We start from the raw sequence: 20,215 nt of genomic DNA on the forward strand, positions 1-20,215 counted from the left end.
CACAGCAGCAGAATAATGCAAGAGATGAGAATTGTGAACATTAAATCCAAGCACGCGTGTTGAAAATTAGAAACACACTAATTTATTTTCATACAAAACCCCAAACAGCACAATTTAAAATCCATACAGTAGGTCGACACAAGTGAAGGACAGCTTCTCGTTTCCATTAAAGCATTACACTCACAGAGAGCAATATCACCCCCTACGCTCTAATATTGCACACACCAAAATCCACACAAACCTGTACCGAGCCAAGTGGCAAACATGCTATAAAGTGCTAGCTTGATTAATTGTAGATAGGGCACCCTCAGTATATGAAGTTTTTAAATGTTTACTGAAAAGGAAAGCATACCCTCTTGTATTAGCGACTCCAGCTCCATATAGCTCATGACACTACCACCCAACTACTGCTGCTACAAGTGTTTCCAAGAACATGATCCATTAAACACATAAACACACATCTAAACTCATTAAAACATTTGGTAACTTTTAACCTTGATCCCCAAACGATCATACATTCAATTACAGAGTAATACAGAAAATAAGAATGACTAAAGTAACACATATGCACAAACTGTGTGCATAGTCTTTTTCATCCCATAATTGGTAAGCAGAAGTTTAGTGTGTACAAAATGACCGACTGGAATGACGGAGCAGACCATTAAGGTTGTGCCCCGCCATGTACACCAACACCCAAATAAATTAAAGACTAGATACATTGAATATTGAGTACATAGTTTGTCAAATCTTCATCCACTAAAAACAAAAAGTATTCATAAATTATTTGATACGACACTAAAATGTTCACCAGACAAAGAAAAAAAGAAAAAAAAATATGAAGAGATTCAGAGAGGTTTTGTATGATTACATGTTTTTTTTTTTCTTGTCACATCAAATGAAATAAAATTCCTTTTGCTAGATTCATCATTTATCAGTATCAGTCAATGTAACACATTCTGAAACACAGAATGACAATCAATATTTACTGCAAAAGTCAACGAGTGACCGTGAAGCTTTAAGAGCATGATAACTGTCCACTCACCAAACAAGCTTGAGTATGTGATAACACTGACAAAATATACACTAACAGACTTAGTAAGATCAATGGCTAAAAGTGTTACATTTCTTTAGAGTGATGACCAACAAATAGGCATGTTAAAATGTTTTCCAGTGCTCGCAGGAGGTAGGTAGCACAAGGCCATTTGGGCCAAAACCTGAGAACACACTGAAATGAATATCCTATATTCTATCACTGAAGAGAAAAACAAAAAAAAAAACAGAAAAGAGGAAGAAAACGATCCTTTCAGCCAGTGACCTGGTTCACCCAGCTACAGTATCCACAGGTGTGTGATTCGATCACAAAAGGCCATATCTATGAACAGGGCCTCCAGGGGCGATACAGACCATGATGCTGCATGATGTTTCCAGCATTTGGTTTTCTACACGTGGTTCACAGATGTTTATTTGTTGTTTTTTTTTTTTGTTGTTGTTGTTGTTTTTGCTCAGTTAAGACATAGCAGTGATGTTAAAGCCATACGTCCTCAAGTTATACATTCACAATAAAAACATGTGTATGCTCTGGATGCAATGTGCACATAATCGTGCCTGAAATGCGCTGAAATGTGTGACTGTGCTTAATTCAAAGCCAAAATGAATAACAAACTAAATAAATGCATGCAGGAAAATGTGTTTTCAAATTAGTGATATTTTTCCATGCATGTCGTGTTCATACTTAAACAAAACGAGGTGTACCTGGGGTGGGGGTGGGGGTGGAGGTGTAGGTGATGTGTGGGTGGAGATGAGGGTGACAGGTGGAGGTGATGTGAAGGGTGGAGATAACAGAAGTAACAGCCCAGCGTTATGTTCTACTTGCAGTAGGTAGTGCTAGATAAGTGTCATTAGTGCATGATGTAACGCTGTTACTGAATTCAAGTTTACCTGAAAAGCTTCATGTACTGTACATCAACAGGCGTGTTCTGAAGCCAACTGAAAATTAAAACGGTGACATTCGTATGACTGAGAAGACGTGCATCTGTGCTGCTTCTGCGGTGAAATTCCCTACGTGGAAGTACTGTGCAATGATGCTAAGGTGAAGAGAATTAGAGAGCACCTTCTACATATCCCATATCCCCCGAAAGAAAAGGCACATAGGCATAAGAAGCAAGGTTTCCCAGGCTCAACTTGACTGTTGTAGTTGTGTGACGTTAGTGATCTTGTAAAAAGAAGGAAATATTCAATTAACCTCAGAAATGACCTGAATGGGAAAAAAAAGAGAGATAAACACGCCACCAAAATTAAAATCAGCTCAGAATGATTAGAGCAAGAGACGGGCATCAGGAGAGCTCAGACATCAGAGGCGAGCTTGTTTGGACTGACCGCCTCTACTCGTCCCCCCGTCCCTCACATGTAGGTAAGGCGCTTAGCAGCGATGAACTCCTCCAGGTGGACGGCGCCGCTGCCCATCAGGCCGAAGGCCGGGTACATGGTGCCGGAACAGTCCACCTGCCGCTCGTACAGCAGCCGCATGCTGTCGGCGTCGTAGAAGGAGACGCGCCCGGCATCGTAGTCAAGGCACACGCCGATGCGCGCCGGCATGGTCAGCACGCGACTGGACTGGTGCTCGCCGCCGCCACCACCGCCTCCGCCTCCGCCGGCAACGCCGCCGGACATGGCCGTGGCGGACAGCGAGGCCTTGGGGATGAAGACCTTGCCCATGCCCACGGTGATGAGGGTGAAGGGCTGCGAGAGGTCGTAGCAGGTGTCCTCGCTGCCGCTGTCGTGCCCGCTGTCGTGATCGTACCTGAGAAGGAGGAGGGGACGAAGAGGAAAGTTAACCTCTTCTTGAGGACATTTTTTTTACTGCCATACATACTCAAGTTTGCCATCTGCACTTGGACATTGGACCATTGCAAGCATCTTCAAAACATGACCTGCTGACCTGGGTTCTGTATCCAATCCAATTCAATTGTGAGAAGAGACTTCTAAAATAGGGCAACAACTCTCTGGGTGCCTCTCAACATCTCTCCTCGATCCTTGAGAGGCGTTCCCACTGATCTATAACGAACACTGGATAGATTATCCCATTGTTGCCGCCCCATCATTCTTTATCTAGATCAGTGAGGACGAGGATCGAGGAAGGAAGGGAGGGTGTATAAAACACCACATGAGAGGCACCCTCTGTAGTCTGTACCTGCAGAGTCTACCCTCCATAAGGCTTTTGTTACATCCCTGTTACGCAACACACTCAAGCCTATAAGGTACGCATGAATAATGTAGGAAGCAGCACAGGGTCACAGCTGTAATGACATCCATCAGGGGGGCAGGGGGTCTTAACAGCTCATCTCAAAAGGGTGCAAGAGTACACAGGTGTCCATTGTGCCAAGCACCTCATCCATGTGATCACTGGGGGGGGAGGATCAGGAGTTCCTTTCAGGTGTGCTTACCTGGGACTGCTGGTGTCACGGGGGTTATGGAACCACTCGAGCAGCTTGGAGTCGGACGCCACGCCCACCTTCACCATGTAGGAGTGCGGCTCCACGCGGAAGGCCCAGAAGTGGCGGCCCTGCGCGATGCCCGTGTCGCCGATGATGTAGTCCAGGCAGATGTAGCTGCCCGTCTGCACGCGCTCGGCCGACAGCAGGAAGGCCATGCCGGCCACGCTCTCCACCGAGTCCCGCCGCTTGCTCAGCACCAGCCGCTCCGAGCTGAAGCCGCACTTGTCGTTGAACAAGAAGCTGTAGACTGAGAGCGTAAACACAACCAGAGACGGTGAGAAACCGAAAAGAGACTCAGATAAATCAGAAATCAGTGCTCAGCCGTTCAGTTGGGTTCACAGCAATCTGTGGCCCTTTTTGTTAGTGTTAGAACAGGAATTGTTTGAGGGATCGTCCTGCTTCAACATGCAATGTCTGTTTTTTGTCACTTGAGGGCGCTAGAGCACAGATGAGGAGAATTGGAGCAGTACACTAGATTACCTTCCAGCTATGCAAATATACAACTGATGCACGTTTTTTCATCTAGTATCCTGGGGGAAGGATAATGCAAAATCTAGGCTAACATGAAAAGAACATGCAAAAACCTCGGCCAAAAATAGGAAGAAACCCAGCGCAGAGATACGCTAGATTCAGTTTATATCACGAATGCTCTGATCTACTGTCGACTCGTACAAACGAATCACACACCACGCTCCGTGTCTGACTTCAAAGGCATACGGGTGCATCTGCTGCCAAAAAGAGGGTAGGGTTAAAAATAGGCCACCGAAAAATATCAAAACATTTGAATTTTTCATGAGCTGAGGAGGTGAGGAGGTGTACGTTAGGACGAGACTGCACTGTCCTGCTCTGCTCCGCGTCGACCCTCCATTGGAAACTTCCCCCGGAATAATTGAGGACGAGACCCTGTGACGGCAGCCTGAATGTGGGCCTTTTTTTTTTGGCAGGCGGACGTTTGCGCGAGCAGAAAATAAATGTTGCCACGGCACCGAAGTGACCCAGAATTCCAGCTCATTAATAACGCAGGGCAGCAGTCGCTCCTTACACGTCTCAAAGCACACTGGAATGCCGACCTGAATCGCCGTTCATTTACAGTGGGCCTGCCTCCAACGCTGCCTTAGTTCAGACTAATGAGCCATGGACTGGGATGAAAACACAAGGAAACACTGGAGGATCTGCAATGGCTTATGTATATAGATAGAGGGGAGGGAAAAAAAACCCTGTAGTGCTTGATGAGTGAAGACTACGTCTGTGGGCATTTTGCTACGGTTGATGAAGGCAGCCAAACAGGGAGCCGCCACGCCAGACACTGTTTGGTGCAACAGAAGCAGTGAAAAAAAAAACATTTGTGATCTGGCGTGTTGCATGGGAAAAAAAGGGTGGGATGACAGGTGCTGTGCTTTCAGTCCTGCCGGGCCGGGAGAGACGGTTTGGGTCTACACAAACACGGCATCAATGGACGTCTGTTTGCCTTCCACACAAAAAGAGATCAGTCTTGATGCGGACTGTGCTTGGGGCCATGACCGTAAATGGCTGATAAACGTGGTCAGATCAGATGCACTTTTTAGCCATCTGCGTCCCCCCCTCCCCCCACCCCCCCACACACACTGCTCTCGTGTCCTCTTCCTTGACCACTCCGCACCGAATGCAGACAGACTAAGGAGAGGATCAAACAGCTAATCTGCTCAGTGTACAACGCAACAATGGCACTGTGTGCTGTGCTAAAGAAGCAGCCTGGGCGCAGGCCAAACAAAACAAATAAAATCCCAACGTCTTGGCCTCCCGTGACTCCTCATTGCATAAGCAGCTCTAACTGACCTGCTGATTCAGCCTTTCGATCCAAGTGTAACGTGGGTCCAGGTCACTTTTGGTCAGTGAAAGCGAAAGGACCCAGAAAATCAATAAGCGAAGCCAAAATCAATGGCTCCAGACAAGTGTCTGTGCGTCAGCCTACGACACAAAGGTCAGCTCTGCTTCCACGGTCATCTGTGCTCATGGTGACCACATTAGTGGAGTAGATGTCTGCCGATGTTTGCCCATTCCAATCTTGCTATCTTATTATCTCTTATTATCTTATCACTATTATATTTTGACTCCGAGAGACTCATCTTCTTGAGGATACCTGACACACACACACACACACACACACACACACACACACACACACTAAATGTTCCTACACCACTCTTTTCTGTCGGCACTCACCTGAAGCCGGAGGTGTGTGGAAGGTCACTTCGGGACTGTAAGGGCTGCACAGGGCGTTGCGGAAGCTCTTGACCCGGAAGGAGTAGACGCTGTCGCTGTCCAGGTTGGACACCACGGTGCTGGAGCCGTAGATGTGCTCGGAGGCCTGCCAGGGGCGCTCCTCCTCGCCGTCCACCTTGCGGTACTCCAGCAGGTGGTGGTCGGTGGGGAGGCTGTCCTCGGACAGGCGCCAGTGGATCTGGCCCTCGTTGTACACGCGGCTACGGGTCAGATCGATCATGGGGGGGTCTGGAACTACAGAACCATGACAGACAGGCGGAAAGAAAGAAAAGACAGAGAGACAGAGAGAGAGAGAGAGAGAGAGAGAGAGAGAGAGAGAGAGAGAGAGAGAGAGAGAGACAAGAGAGAGAGACAAGACAGACAGACAGACAGACAGACAGAGAGAAGATAAGACAACGATGAGTTGTGGTTTGTGTTTCCTTTTAGAAATCTCAAAATTACTACATTTCAAAACCAAACAAAATAATGAGCACCGTTATTACCATTTTGGTTTCTTTCCAGAGCAGTCACATTAGCGCCACGATGGATGTTTGCTGATGCAAATTAAACCTCTTTTTATAGTGCTGCTCTGTTAATTAACAGCACATTAAATTAACTATGTTAAAAAACAGGGAAGGACCCTTTTACTCTTCACCGTCGCGCCAGGCTATTTCTTTTCAACAGGGAGCGACTGAAAGGGATTTACATAAGTCACCCGATGGGGGACCTGCCTACAGGAACGATTAATAAGCCCAGAGAATCATGCCTTTGTTCCTTGAAGACAGACCAGTATGCGCTCCTGTCACAACCATGAGAATGTATCTAGGCTGGAGGGTACTGGGGGGGATGGGGGTGGGGTTGTGGGGATGTGGAGATGTGGATCAGGCTCTGCCTGTCACAAAGGATTCACTGGCTGTCAGGGGTTGGGGGGGGGGGGGCTTGCCCAGTAACTGGGCATGATGCCCAAGAGCTTGCCCCTGAAAAAGCAAGACATTGATCACACCAGGGGATGAAAGAAGCTAAATGGAAGAACTTGCTGGTAAGTGACCATGTGGCTTGGCTGCACCCGAAGTATGGGGTGGAGGAGTGTGTGTGTGTGTGTGTGTGTGTGTGTGTGTGTGTGTGTGTGTGTGTATAAAAACAAAGATATTGACTGGAAAATGTTGGAAAAAAGAAAACCTCCGAAGCTCAAGTCAGGAGTTTTGAAAGGCATCCATTAAAATGTCACTCTAATCACCACAGTAAGAGGGGAAAGCAATCCACATTAGAGGAAAAGTGCAAGACAGCTTTGCACCGACTGCTGTTTTCCCCACTTCTCCTTCGGACAATTAAATTATAGCAAGACATCCATTCCAAGGGTAGAGTGCATCATCTCCTTCCTCCATATAGCACTAAAAGCATTGGCATTGATCCATTAGCTCTATGGTACTGCTGCAACTGTCATGTTCATGAGCTTTGACAGTCAGGGCCATTTCCAACAAAGCAGAGGGGATTTGATTCAACAAGAAAATGGATTTGATAGATTTTTTTAAATGGAATCATTATCGAAGTTCCGAGCAGGCCCGAGCACAGTCAACCTCAGAAATGTGTCCACCTTGCATTAATTAAGCTAAACGGGTGCTTACCGCTTTGCTTGTTTTGGCTCTTGAGATATTGCAAAATTGCCATATAATGCCTTAGGGGACTTAGATTTGGACGGTGACGCATATTTCAACAGACTAATTGTGGCTCCTAATAATCCCTGAAGGGAAAATGCTCAACAGATATTCATTGTTTCTCTTTGGGGGTTAAATGACTTCATTAGCCATCTCAAATAACTGTTTTTGATATACAGTAAATCATTCAAACAATGACAGATCTGACAGCAATGACATTTCAAAGTCTGTGAATTGGCATGATCTTGGCTAACGGCAAAGTGGTTTGACAGTAAAACCAAAAACTCTTTCCAATTAAGTGTCATTTGTTGGTTTACCTTTACGTATTCACTACCAATGCCCTGTCAACATCACAACATTTCATTTTCTTTAAGGAAATTTAAAATCTGTTGTCTGCCAGATCATCACTGCACTCCCCCTTTCCCCTTTCCCCTTTCCCCTTTCCCCTTTCCCCTTTCCCCTTTCCCCTTTCCCCTTCCCCCTCCCCCCCTCCCTCCCTCCCTCCCTCCCTCCCTCCCTCCCTCTGCCAGGCCTTGTTCTCAGAAGTCAACAGCAGCCTACAGATCAGCGTGTATAGGGTCTTGGCCACGTGCAGCCCTCGTAATCTGGTCAGTTTTAACTGGCTGTAGGGAAGGAAAACAGGCCTTCTGATTGGTCCGCGGGCAGCATTCCCATGAAGCCCACTTGAGCAGGCCCGTCTGACTGACCCCAACCACGCGAGGACAGGGCGGCTCAGTGATGATGTTGTTAATGAAAGTAAATCAGCTTTTCCTCTCCCGTCCAACTGTAGTCCCAACGGAAAGTCGCACAACCTGCAGCCAGCGACATTTCAAATGGAGAGCTCGAGGAGCTTGAGGCGCCAGATTTAATGATAGAACATCTCCGACACCAACTAACCCAAATAGCTTGCGAAAGCCAAACAAATACCTAAATCAGTCGCAAGTCCATGCTTCCAAAAAAATTAACCCTAACTAAGGAAATGTGCTTATTACATAACGCACAGAGGTTCTCCGTGCCAAGATCGCAGAGTATATTCGGCACCTAAACTGCTTACTCAATTAAATGGCTTCTGGTGGGAGCCAAGTGAGCTGCTTATGGGGAATAAGTGAAAGTGTCAGTCAAGAGCTAGAGCGTTGAGAAGCGGAAAGTGCCACATGGCTGGACCGTACCTCCACCAAACGTTAAGTCCTTCAGCATGGCCTCCTCCTTGGAGGTGTCCACCTGGAACTCATCAAAGCTTGGGTGGGCGGAGGCCTGGAACGTCTTCAGGGATTCAGTGGCCTTCTGTATTCTGTGAAAGGAAAGTGAACATAGTTTACCTTGGCGCTCACTTAACAACATGCCATCAGGTAATGAATTAAGATAAGAGTTTTCACAGTAGAATGGCAATAATATATTCTTTCCTTACTGACTATTATATTCAATCCTTATTTGATTTATAAAGAACCAATGAATATGCCATTCAATGTAATAATAAGAATATATATATATATACATTTTGTATTTATTTTTTTAAACAGAACATCAACACTCTGAAATTCTGTGCTGATATTTACGTGGAGCTGTCAACACTTGGCGGGAAAAAAATGTTTTACTGGCTGTATGGGCAAAGCAGCTTTATGACTAATGGAGATCAATTAGCTGCAGGCTTAACGCATGGAACACGGACATTCATGGACTTTGCCATTCAACGCTGACTACATGTTACTTCACAACACCGATCAGGATTAAATGCACGTGTCCCCAACACTGGCCAAACTCAGGCAAGACACCAACCAGGACAAACACTGGCCTAGTGCAAGTCTATGGGACACGGAAATAACAGCTCAACCGCCATATAAAGAATCTAAAGTATCTCAGTAGACTGACGCCTCATCAAAGGGAACAATGCAGGCCAGGGCAAATGCCTAGGCCAGGAGAGATCACAGGTGTAAAGGGGAACCTCGTAGAACTGGGGGAACCTCGTAGAACTGGGCAAACCTGGAGTGCAGCTGCTTGGCTGTTTGCACAAAGCAGGACTGGTCAGTCTCCTTGAGGACCTCCTGCGCATATCCCACGAGGCCGCTGTTCTCCAGCATGCCCTGGTACTCCTCCACCTGCCCACGGAGCTTGTCCAGGCGCCTGCTCCTCGACTGCTCGATGGACTGCAGCATTTCGGTCCTCCGCTCCTGGAGGGCCTCGAAGAGACGCTCAAAGTGCTCGTTGGCTCGTCTTTCGGCGAGTTGACCATTTTCCTACATCGCGTGAAATTTAACGGCAAAAGTGTGGGAAATTGTGTTACCTCCAGTAATATCACACTGGAAAATGTTTAGGTGTCAACATCAACAAAATGAAAATCTAATAAGGTTTTCTGATGGATAAAGGACTTGGCCTGCACTGTCAACCAATAATGTTAACAATCAAAACCAATGTGGGGGAATATCATACTGCCCAGCTGAACAAGGCCCAGGTATCCACCCTTCAAAAATAGGAGGCATTAATATGCAGGGTCAAGGATTCCCCTTGTGCAATGAGTTTCTTTGATGTGTAAAATACATATTGCTGTTGAGTGCCCCTTTTTCTGTTCAAATCCTTTTTTGTAATCTTATATCTAATTTTTTGGCTTCCACTCTTTTACCAAAAAAAAAAAAAAAACAATGAAGGGGAAAGACTACAGGACTGTCAACTGATTACAGGATTTGGTCGTCTCTGTTATCCATAAACATCCAATGGAAAGGTGACCATTTCTGCCATTGCTGGTAAACAAGATGACCCACTTCCACCCAGTAAGACAGACACGTGGCTGCTTTACCTCCGTTTGATGAATCAACACCTCCAGGTCAGAAATCTGAGTCCGCACTTGGTCCTCTTTGCTGATTAAGTAATGGATACTCTTCGATAACTTCTCCTGTTGACACAAAAGCAAAGTCTATCAGGCACTCTAAACGCAGCTATCCATGATGGAAAATGCACACCGCATCCAGAACGAGTTCATTTCATTCACTGTGCCTTCGATGGGCCAAGGAGGATTGGGTTGTCCGACAGATAACATTATTATTGGTACAAATGGGTTCATTAAATATTAACAAGGTGCCGTGGACGTGTACAGTGCGATCAGGTTGCCAGAGCAGGACACCACATCCTGGCCCTTCTGTTGTTGACAGGCGACTGATGTCTGTATAAAAAGCTAAGAGAGGTGAGCCCGCTATTGACAAACATACACTCCCAGCCATTGACCGGGTTGAACCCTTTGAAACAACATCCGATACCCTAGACACATCGCGGGGCCCACCAAAGGCACTGCACCTGATCTCAATATTTCATGAAGCGCTGAAACATGGAAACCAAAGAACTCCAAAAAGGCACACAGAGACAGATTGCAGACAGCGTGTTGAAAAAGCACAGTCATCCTAAACAATTAGGCCGTCGATCCCGCAAGCCACTTAGCCATTTCAATCAAGAAACTCCTCCGCTGCTGTGGCTGACAACTCGAAGTCTGGTGTCACGTTTTACCTTCAGGATCTTGTAGGCACTGCTCATGGACGTGACTTTATGGTTCGCGTGGGAGCCACCCAGCTTGCAGAGATGACACACTGGACGCCTGCACACCTCACAGTACATGTTGACCTTCTCCATCTCATGTTCGGGGCACATCAGAACCTATGGAAAGAATCGCATGCCTGTAAACTCTGTCTAAATAACCAACACACCTTCATCAGTCTGTCCATCCTCATGGTCATCCGACAGTAACTGACGTCTCACATTGATTTTTCTTGAGGCAAAATAGAAAACTCCACACACTCAAACATTTCAAATGTCAAATAATCAAACTAGAAGTCAGGTCTGTTCCTTTGTGCACTCATGCCAATTTGACACATTCGAACATTTCAAATTTCAAATAATCAAACTAGAAGTCAGGTGTGTTTCATTGTGCCCTCGTGTCAATTCATATAATACAGAGTTTTACTGAATCAAAACATAAAGCACCGCAAACATATGGATTGGTCAGGGCTGATAGACAGGAAATAACCTGAAATTATCAAATTCATTCAAAGACAATACAGAGAATAGCCTTTCTTGACATGCTACATGGCCAAGCTCAAGCCTGAATTCAGGCACCACGCCTGAACTCTTTCAGGCCTGATTGGTCCTACAAGACTTCTCCTCAGCTCTGCTCAGTTGAGCTCCTCTCGCCTATCCGCGCTAGCGTACTGTACCTTGGGTCTGAAGTTGGTGGTGGGCCCCACGTACTCGTGCTGGGCCTTGGGCGTGCCCCAGGGGTGGTGCAGCTTGAAGCACTCGTTGCAGTAGCTGGCCTTGCAGTCCATGCAGCTCTTGGTGGCCTCCTGCAGCGCCGGCGGCTTGCAGACGTTGCACAGGATGGCGACGGCGGCACGCGCCGCCTGCCTGTAGCGCTCCACGATGCTCTCCAGCGTGAAGTTGCGGAAGAGCATGCTAATGCCCCGCTCGCCCAGGTCGATGTCGTGCTGGCAGCCCGGGCACGGGAAGGTGGTGATGCGGGGAGTGACGGAGGCCCGCCTCCATCCGGGCGAAGAGATGGACCCTATTGAGTGGCACGGTGATGAGGGAGGAGGTGGGCAGGGGGTTGGGTTGGGGGGGGGGGGGGGGTAGAGATAATTAGCAAAGAGGTGGAAATGTGTGTGGACACACACAAACACAACACACAAGCATACACACACACACACACACGAGATAAAAGCGACCTACAGAGGACAAAGAGAAGAGACTAGTCATTCTCAGGCAGCTCACATTACAGCTGGGGTCACTCAGAAAGAGATCGCACAAAGAGGTAGAGTATGTTTACAGTGCTGACAATGACCTGGACACAACAAAATAATGGAACAAAAAGATACCTCTCAAAAGGAGCTCTACAAAAAAATACTTCAAAATGCTGTGCCAGATTTATTTGCTATGTGTACAACTCCAAAGCGCTGAGAAAGTTACACAGAAGACTAAACTTCAAGCATGGCACGTTTCTAAAATTAGCTGGAGACTTAAAATGAGATTGTTAAGAAGTGAGATCGCTAATCTTCTGACAGAATAAAAATAGAACAGCACACCTTAGACGTCCTTTTGCATTGTTACCTGTAGATTAGAGGATTCACCGTTTGTCCAGTTCAATGTACAATACGCACAACACTCACATACTTCCGATGCAAACCACAGTCTGTCTGAATACCATTACCAACCACAAATGGAACTAAGTTAATAATCTAGTGGAAAGTCACTCACAGAGCAGTTTTTTTTTAACTGTCAATAAGGAGAAAGAAAGCATTCTTGACAGCAAAATGCATGACAGATGCAAGCAGCATGATGGCAACACGGAGCGAAAGAAGGGCCAAAATTAATTAAGCAAGCACACGCAGAGGACACAGACATGGAGGACCAACCAGAGAGCGATGGCGTCACACTGCACTAAGACACACCACAGTACAGTGAGCAGTGGATGCAAGGTGGGGGGACGGTCAGGCATGGGTGAGTATACATGCAGTGGTGGGTGGTGGTGGTGGTGGTGGAGACGGCAGGGCCCTGGAACGGGGGACCGGGCGGGGATGGATGGATGGAATCTGAGGACGTGTGCAGCAGGACATGGGGGGGGTGGACGTGGGGTGGTGCTGGTGGTGGCGGTGGTCTGGGGCGTCTGATGGAGGTGAGTGAACGGACGAGCGACCTAACCGTGAGGCGCGATGGGTCGTACGACTCAGAAAGCCGCGGACTCTTTAAGACTGCGGAGGCGGGACGGGACGGGTCACGCCGCTCTGGTGGGAAGGGAGAAGGCTGCTGAACAGGCAGGCAGGTTGACAGACTGCCTGCAGCACCGCGCACGAGAGGAGGAGGAGGAGGTGGAGGAGGAAGAGGAGGAGGCGGAGGCAGTGTGTGCGCGTACACACACACACACACTCCAGGGCCTGCTGTTGCCGCAGTGAAACCAGTTGGCTGATTGGTAGCAGGGGAAAAGAGAGAAGTGGGGGGAAACACTCAGGCACTCAGAAACTGACGAGTCATCACCGGGGCTCTCGGACGCGGAGGGGGCATAGCCTTAGCTGGAAGCATCTTTCCTACGGAACCACATCATCAACAACACCTTTTGAGTCATGGCAATGCGACAGTGTGAGCTCTTTTAAGTGTTAATGGCAAGACTATGAGCATTAGAACTCTAAAAATATAACAAGAGAATAACATAAGAAATCATGTGTCTTTTCCCACACCGGACGCGTACTATAGCCTCAGCAATTTGCTGGGCTTCCGGCAGTGCTGCGTTTTTTTTTTTGTTTATCTCACTGCGTTTGTCCGTCACAGTTGGAGAGGGCACAACAAAAGCCAGCGTCTCATGTTAAAATGCCCTAATATGGCCAGATTAGCGCTGGATTAATTCATTAATCGGGAGGAGTAAGGGGCCACCACATGGAGGAGGAGGAGGAGGGTCACACACATGTGTTCTGTGGTTAGAGGGTTACAGAAAACACCACGGCTTGTTTCTTTAAAATGTCTACTGAGCATATTACACTCTATACTGTCCATACACCCCTTCACGGTGCACTAGCTAAACCTAAGCTAACCAATGCATCCGCTCATCAGCCTGATTTTCAGTAAATAAAGATGACAATGGACTTGGACGGCCCAATAGACAACGCCCAGAAATGTGTTTACCTCCTGTTGTGCTGGATGAGGACCAAGTTCTGTTCTATGGCTCCCTTTGAAAACCTTTTGTTTTTTTTCTTCCACCTCCTTTCTTGGAGGACTGTTTGTGCTTCACAATGTGCTCAATGCACAAGGAGCCCAACCGAAGAAATCCCAGGGGACATTCCAGTCTCTATTAACCGAGAGCACCCTGAGATTCCAGTCCGGGAGCATTTCCTTGACAACACGCGCCGAACTTCTCTTGCTTGTCATTCCACTCGCCCTCCTTTGCTCACCGTGAATGCAAACCCACCCCCCACCCCCCCCGCCAGTAACTTCAGTCTTCAAGAACCCAAATATCCAACTCCCTTAAGTGAAGTTCACACATGCTATTGCAGATTGGGAATCTGTTTACACCGTCCATACCATTATTTGCATTGTAAAGATGTATGTCTTCATGTACTCTGCACTGGGCTACGTCAACTCATAAGAAGATATTTCAAGGTAATTTGCTCAGTAGACCTTTTTTTGGCGGGTAGACCATAAAAGGGACCAAGTCACATCATCTCCGGGTGGATTACAGTATGTTGACAAGGAGGGTGCCATCAGTGGTGTGTTGACTGCACAGTATAGGGGTTGGGTCTACGGTCACAGGGGTCTAGAAAACACTGTACTCACTACAGCTAGATAAACATTGGAACCCACATCTACCTCTCCCTCCAAACGACTTTCTCAGTGTGGCTGCAAGCAAGAGACAGAGAAGTGAAGTAAGACTAACAAACAAATGTAAACAGATGTGATGCAAGACCTGATAAACACACACAAATGGTGGCACAGCAGTGATAAAAAAAGGAACATAAGGGGACTGTACTGACCAGCTCTTCTAATCTCCCTGCCCCCTAACAGAGAATAAGAAGGCATATAAATACCTTGCTAACAAAAAACAGTGATGTGCTTTCCTGTGTGGCAGAATATTGCATGCTAATCAAAACAACTGACATTCCTTTGTGACATAAGTGATACAGTCTCAAGCACACAAAAGAGACATTGGTTGATTAACTATACATAATCATGATCCAAAAGATTGTATTCCTACCTTCCCATGATTATGCCTATCACACTGGTCATGGTGGCTTTTGATATAAAACCATTTTCATTTCAGCTAATCAAAGGCAATGGCACTGCCACTGACTTGCCAAGAACTTGTATTTAGTTCACAGAGATTGTTTATGCAATAGATTTGTTTTAGAGAGGAACTTTAAGCTTTGGGCTTGGAAGGCACACATCCACCACCACCACCATTGCTGCAGGTTATTACGTTGGTTTCATATGCTTAGGCAGGATAAAGTGCTGTTATGCCATGCTTAAAGAAAACAAGCTGGCTTTTCTTAATGCACAACGTGTTGATAATTATATACAATTCAGATCAATTTCCAGATTAACATTTTCAAGAAAACACAAAACCTTATGCTAAATCATCAGCCAGATTTGTCATAACACTCCATGAAGTGACATTTGAAATAGGACAAAGGCAAGCCATTGAACTGCATCTCTTTTAAATACAATTGTGCGCTTAACATACAGTATTTGGGTGCAGCCTAAGGCCTGCAGACTCAAAGTACCATGAACCTACTGAAAGCTGTTCAAGAAATTCAAGTTATTTCTGCTGAGCAAGATACAAATTGCCAATTATCCATAGGCCATTTGTCCTGGATGCCACTGACCTTAAATAACAACGTGTTTGTTTATTATCATTCTCCACTGGATTTTTAATCATCATTTAACCCCTTGGAATTTTTATGATACAGGCCAAGGCTATTTTTTATGATTGTGTGGACCTAGGCTACTGCTGACTCATTCATTCTCAACTGATATGCAATAAAACAAATACTACGTGCATAAGGCTGAGCAATCGACTTCAGTTATGGATCATAATAATAGTCAATACCTGATCGTACGAGCCGATCAAGCCTCTCCATGCTTGGAGACGGCACTCTGGACCGTGGACTCCCCGGGTTGGAGCATTCCGACCCTCCATCGGTGCTGAAGGAGTCTTCATTGTTGAGTAAAAATTCTTTGACGCACTTGTGACATACACTATGCTGGCAGGGTAAAATGAGCGGATGTGTAAAAAGTTCTTTGCAGATTGGGCAAATGAGCTCCCGTTCAATGTTCTTTATTGGGACCTGAAAAACAGCAAATAGGCTACATGAAACTACGCAACTGAATGAGTCCTGTAACTAGTTGTAGTAGCCTATACAAATAGCCTACAGTGTGATTCAACACAACAGGTACAACTGTTAATAAGCATTGGCCTAAAACGGTTAGGGTATAGTCAGTGGACCTGTGTATAGCTTGTTAAATGTGCTCGTTAGTGGATGACTGAAAAACGGCTCCTAACTCGTGACTATGGGGAATCTAACCATCTAGGCCATACAAAGCAGAAGTAAACAAAATGCATGGCAAAGTCTGAGACCAAAGCTTACAGACTTGATCTAATTTAAATGGGTTGAAATTGCTTGATCACCAGCGTAATGGATAAGTTACACTGTAGTCATGGAACAGTAGTAGGCTACCACCGACCGACATGCATCCGTGCCTTCACAGAGGCGAAAACAATCAACGACTAGAAGTGCTGTCCTAGAAGATGAAGAAGCTTCTGAATGAGATAAAGACGTCGGCTATAGCACACAAATGTAATCTCTGTATTTTCCTAATTTGTACCACATCTGAGCTGCTCTTGAATACCACAGAGAGGTTTATAAATCATTAAACCTGATCATTTCAGTGCCTCACAGCTAGCGCCCAAAGCTAATGAAGAAAGGGCTATGGCCAAATTTAAACAGACCACAGACTAGGAGACGGTTTCAAGTAGGCTACACAATACCAGCTATCCAAATCAATAAGTCTAGAGTACTGCGCAAAGCTATACTTACATCTTTTCCCAGCATCGAACTACGCCGAGACACTGCAGACATAATTAACTTATGGTAGTTCAGCAGCTTGTCGCAAACTTCTTGTTGAGCAGTTGAGGGTACCCGGCCACAGCGGGAGAACGACTAGCTAATGAATTAACCAACGTGACCTGGCGTTATTGATGAGACCGGCTACGTGAGTCAGCAGCACTTGAATGGTTGAGGAGCGCGCAGCTGAGTGAGCTGCCCAGACTGGGTGGAGACAGCGGAATCGCTATAGTAACAAATGTTGCAAAGGGGAGGTAAAAGTATCAAGTTGCTGATGATCAAGCGTGGCTAAACCGTAGGAGGGGACAGATCTTGCTCCATTGTTAATTAATTGGCACACATTCATATTTAGATTAGTGGCCAACTTCATATGAAGCGGCTGACTAAGCTACTGACATATCTTTAAGGTTGCCTTACAGAGCTCTACTGGAAAAAAGCGATAAAAGATAAGCCAGTCGTAGTGTAGGCTACCTTACGTTGGACGTATAATAATTTGCATTGCGGAATGCGAATGCAAAATACAACTCATACTGCGTGAAAGGTCTTGGCTATAAAACCCAATGGGATGACTGTGCGATATTAGGCTAGGCTTAGGTCCGAACCATACAGTCTGGTCCGAAAACTCAGAATTCGGGCTTCAATCAAAACACAAAGGATGAAGCCGAGAAAACGTCATAGCTGTTCCTCTAAAAGATTAAAATTCGGCACAGACAAGGCGAGCATCATGATGGTGCACGGTGACAGGACACGCCTGCCAACGTGGACAGGTGCGCGCATGCTAGGCAAGTTCCAGTGATGCATAGGTAGACACCACAAAATCATTTCTTTCCAAATAGAATGTATTAGGCTATCTGTGTAGTAATGCAACCTGTGACTATAGCCTACAGATGGGCGTGCTTCGATCAGCATATGTGGCAGGGCGTCGATCATGTTTGAATTCTCAGTGCTAGATATTCTGGAATGAGCATTTAATAAACCAGGCCATATCTGTGCGTCTATTTGGAAAATAGTGTAGGCCTACATCTTCATAATATTTCCTGACACGAAGATACAACAGCATTTCATTATAGAACGCAGCATCACGGTGAGCATCATCAGCGCACCCTCCGGTTCCATCAGCTACCAAGCAACGCGGTGAAACCACCCGACTCCCTGTAGCCTATGCAAAGGTTATAAACGAGATAGACGCTTACCTCGAGCTCTCCTTGTGTTATTCGTTCGACAATACATCCAAACTCCGTCATATCTTCCGAATCCGACATTTTGACCAACCTGCAGCAGCCTACAGACTAAAATTCTTTCACAAAAATAAATGATTCTAGAGACAAATAGCCTATGGGATGCACCTGTGACTGGGCTATAGGCTAGATTGATAAAACAGTCAAATAAATATACAGTAACCTACAACTAGATCACGCATGGGTTCCCCTTGTAGGTTTCTATGAAATATGAAGAATGTTGGCTGCCAGCAGCTTTCAGGGCAAATTGTTGAAGAATCATCTCAGATACAAAAGCCCCGCCCTCACTTACTAGGCGTAAGCTCGTGCGCTCATTCGGTGATGTCTCGACTCAGCTCAACCGTTCTTTGTGTGCATAGTAAGCGACAGTAGAATAAAAAAATAATAAAAACTTGTTAGACAGTTACTGCTTACCATCACAAAAGGGAAGAAGTCTAATTACTAATTCTAACTAATATTCTTACTGCTTAATGGTGTCATTAAAATGACAATGAATGCTGCTCCAAAAATATTATTTTTATCATAACATTTCTATTGTAAAAGGACCGACTTAAGTTGGTGAAAGGCTGTTACATTACCAAATATTAAACCCTGTGTTGGTGCCTTTTAATAAATCTGATCTATGCAGACCTCAAAGATCTGTGACATCATCAATCATAACCTACTTCCTGCTGAATCACTGCACATGCAATGCAGCTTTTGTTCAGCTAGAAAGGTTATTTCTGGCATTACATTATTCTCTTGCCTATAGGGTGACCAGATGGCAAAGTCAGAGAGGACTCATGCTCACTGCATCCAATCCATATTAAGCACGAGATGAACACGAATGCAAAGGTGGTCTCAGCAAAACAGCCTCTACCCAAAACATCAGGGAATTACAATCCGTGGAGTGCACCTGCGAATTTAGAGACAATAGGCAGTGGCGAGTAAGCACATCAACGAATCGCAACCATCATTGCGAGGGAGATTAATTTAGGAGTTAAGCTTTGAAGCATGGGACTAAACATTAGATGCATTGAGATGAACACACGTTTTTATAATGATCCTTCTGTGTTGTACAAGTTGACATATAAAATCTTTCATCAATCTTTTCTCGTATCAACATTTCAGCACAGTTGGTTAAAGGTTAAATTTCAGCTCAAGCAAATGTTTGCACACAGAAAACTCCACAAAATACTAAGAACCATATTTATTTCCATTAAATATGTTCTGCCTCATCAGCAATGGCATAAATGAATTTGTTCTACCATGAAACAGAAAGTGTTATATCATTCTTTTCAAGTTGCATCGCTTCATTCCTCTGCATTTCAAACTGTCAGATTGCCATAAGCACAGAGCACTTCAAACAAAATGAAACTTAACGATTAATATCTACAATTAATATTTCTACAAAGTATAGAAAAAATAAATTCCATTTCACTATTAGTATTCATTTTTTTTGTTCCTCATCAGAGCAAACATTCACAAGTCTTTTATTTCTTCAAAAAGAGACACCAATTTGCAGCAACACAGGCAGACTACTGAGGGCCCATTCTAGGGCAGAGTGCACAGTTAATGCTGTCCGTGGCACAATTCAGCAAAGAGGAACAGGCTTGTGGGTGCTATGTCTTAAACAGGCTGCATCTAAAGCTGCATTGCAGCATAAGCCTGATACGAGCTTCTAAAAAGCCCTCATAAGAAAATACATTAACTGGAATCAATAGTTGCTCGCCAGTTAGGAGTCACTGGAGGACCATGTAAATCACCTTATGGTTTAAGTTAAGGTGCTTCAGAAGAAACGAGGTGAAGATAAAAACCGTTTGCAGCATCGGCATCAGCTTCTAGTCTTATGTTCTGTTTCTTTTTTTTTTTTTAAAGGTGTGTAACAATCACTAGAGTGAAGAGATCACCTTCAGAGGGCTGCTATACACTCCACCGGTCAGTCGGAAAAAAATAAAAACCCAAAAAGGGTCACACCCATCTGACTGAGGCAGGGTGAGAATCTCCTCTGACATCTCTGAGCG

At 45.5% G+C, this 20,215-nt stretch overlaps 1 protein-coding gene across 1 annotated transcript; it reads right to left on the reverse strand.

The window, feature by feature from the left end:
• Positions 1-59: 59 nt before the first annotated feature.
• On the reverse strand, positions 60-18,303 carry trim36 (tripartite motif containing 36). The gene is made up of 10 exons (XM_062542973.1): positions 18,168-18,303; positions 15,960-16,197; positions 11,587-11,933; positions 10,883-11,029; positions 10,182-10,277; positions 9,371-9,624; positions 8,560-8,681; positions 5,697-5,990; positions 3,444-3,741; positions 60-2,800 (listed from the first exon to the last, which is right to left on the reverse strand). The coding sequence occupies exons 1-10, from the start codon at positions 18,234-18,236 to the stop codon at positions 2,401-2,403; spliced, it is 2,265 nt and encodes a 754-aa protein (XP_062398957.1). The 5' UTR covers positions 18,237-18,303; the 3' UTR covers positions 60-2,400.
• Between the last annotated feature and the right edge of the window lie 1,912 nt (positions 18,304-20,215).

The sequence above is a fragment of the Sardina pilchardus genome, chromosome 8 (genome assembly GCF_963854185.1).
Source record: "Sardina pilchardus chromosome 8, fSarPil1.1, whole genome shotgun sequence".
NCBI classification, from domain to species: Eukaryota; Metazoa; Chordata; class Actinopteri; order Clupeiformes; family Clupeidae; genus Sardina; species Sardina pilchardus.

Coding starts and splice junctions, on each gene's coding strand:
- trim36 (XM_062542973.1), bottom strand. CDS start 18,236: ATGTCGGATTCGGAAGATATGACGGAGTTTGGATGTATTGTCGAACGA. Junction 3,742..5,696: donor CCACACACCTCCGGCTTCAG/GTGAGTGCCGAC, acceptor TTACGCTCTCAG/TCTACAGCTTCTTGTTCAAC. Junction 2,801..3,443: donor CGTGACACCAGCAGTCCCAG/GTAAGCACACCT, acceptor CCTCCTTCTCAG/GTACGATCACGACAGCGGGC.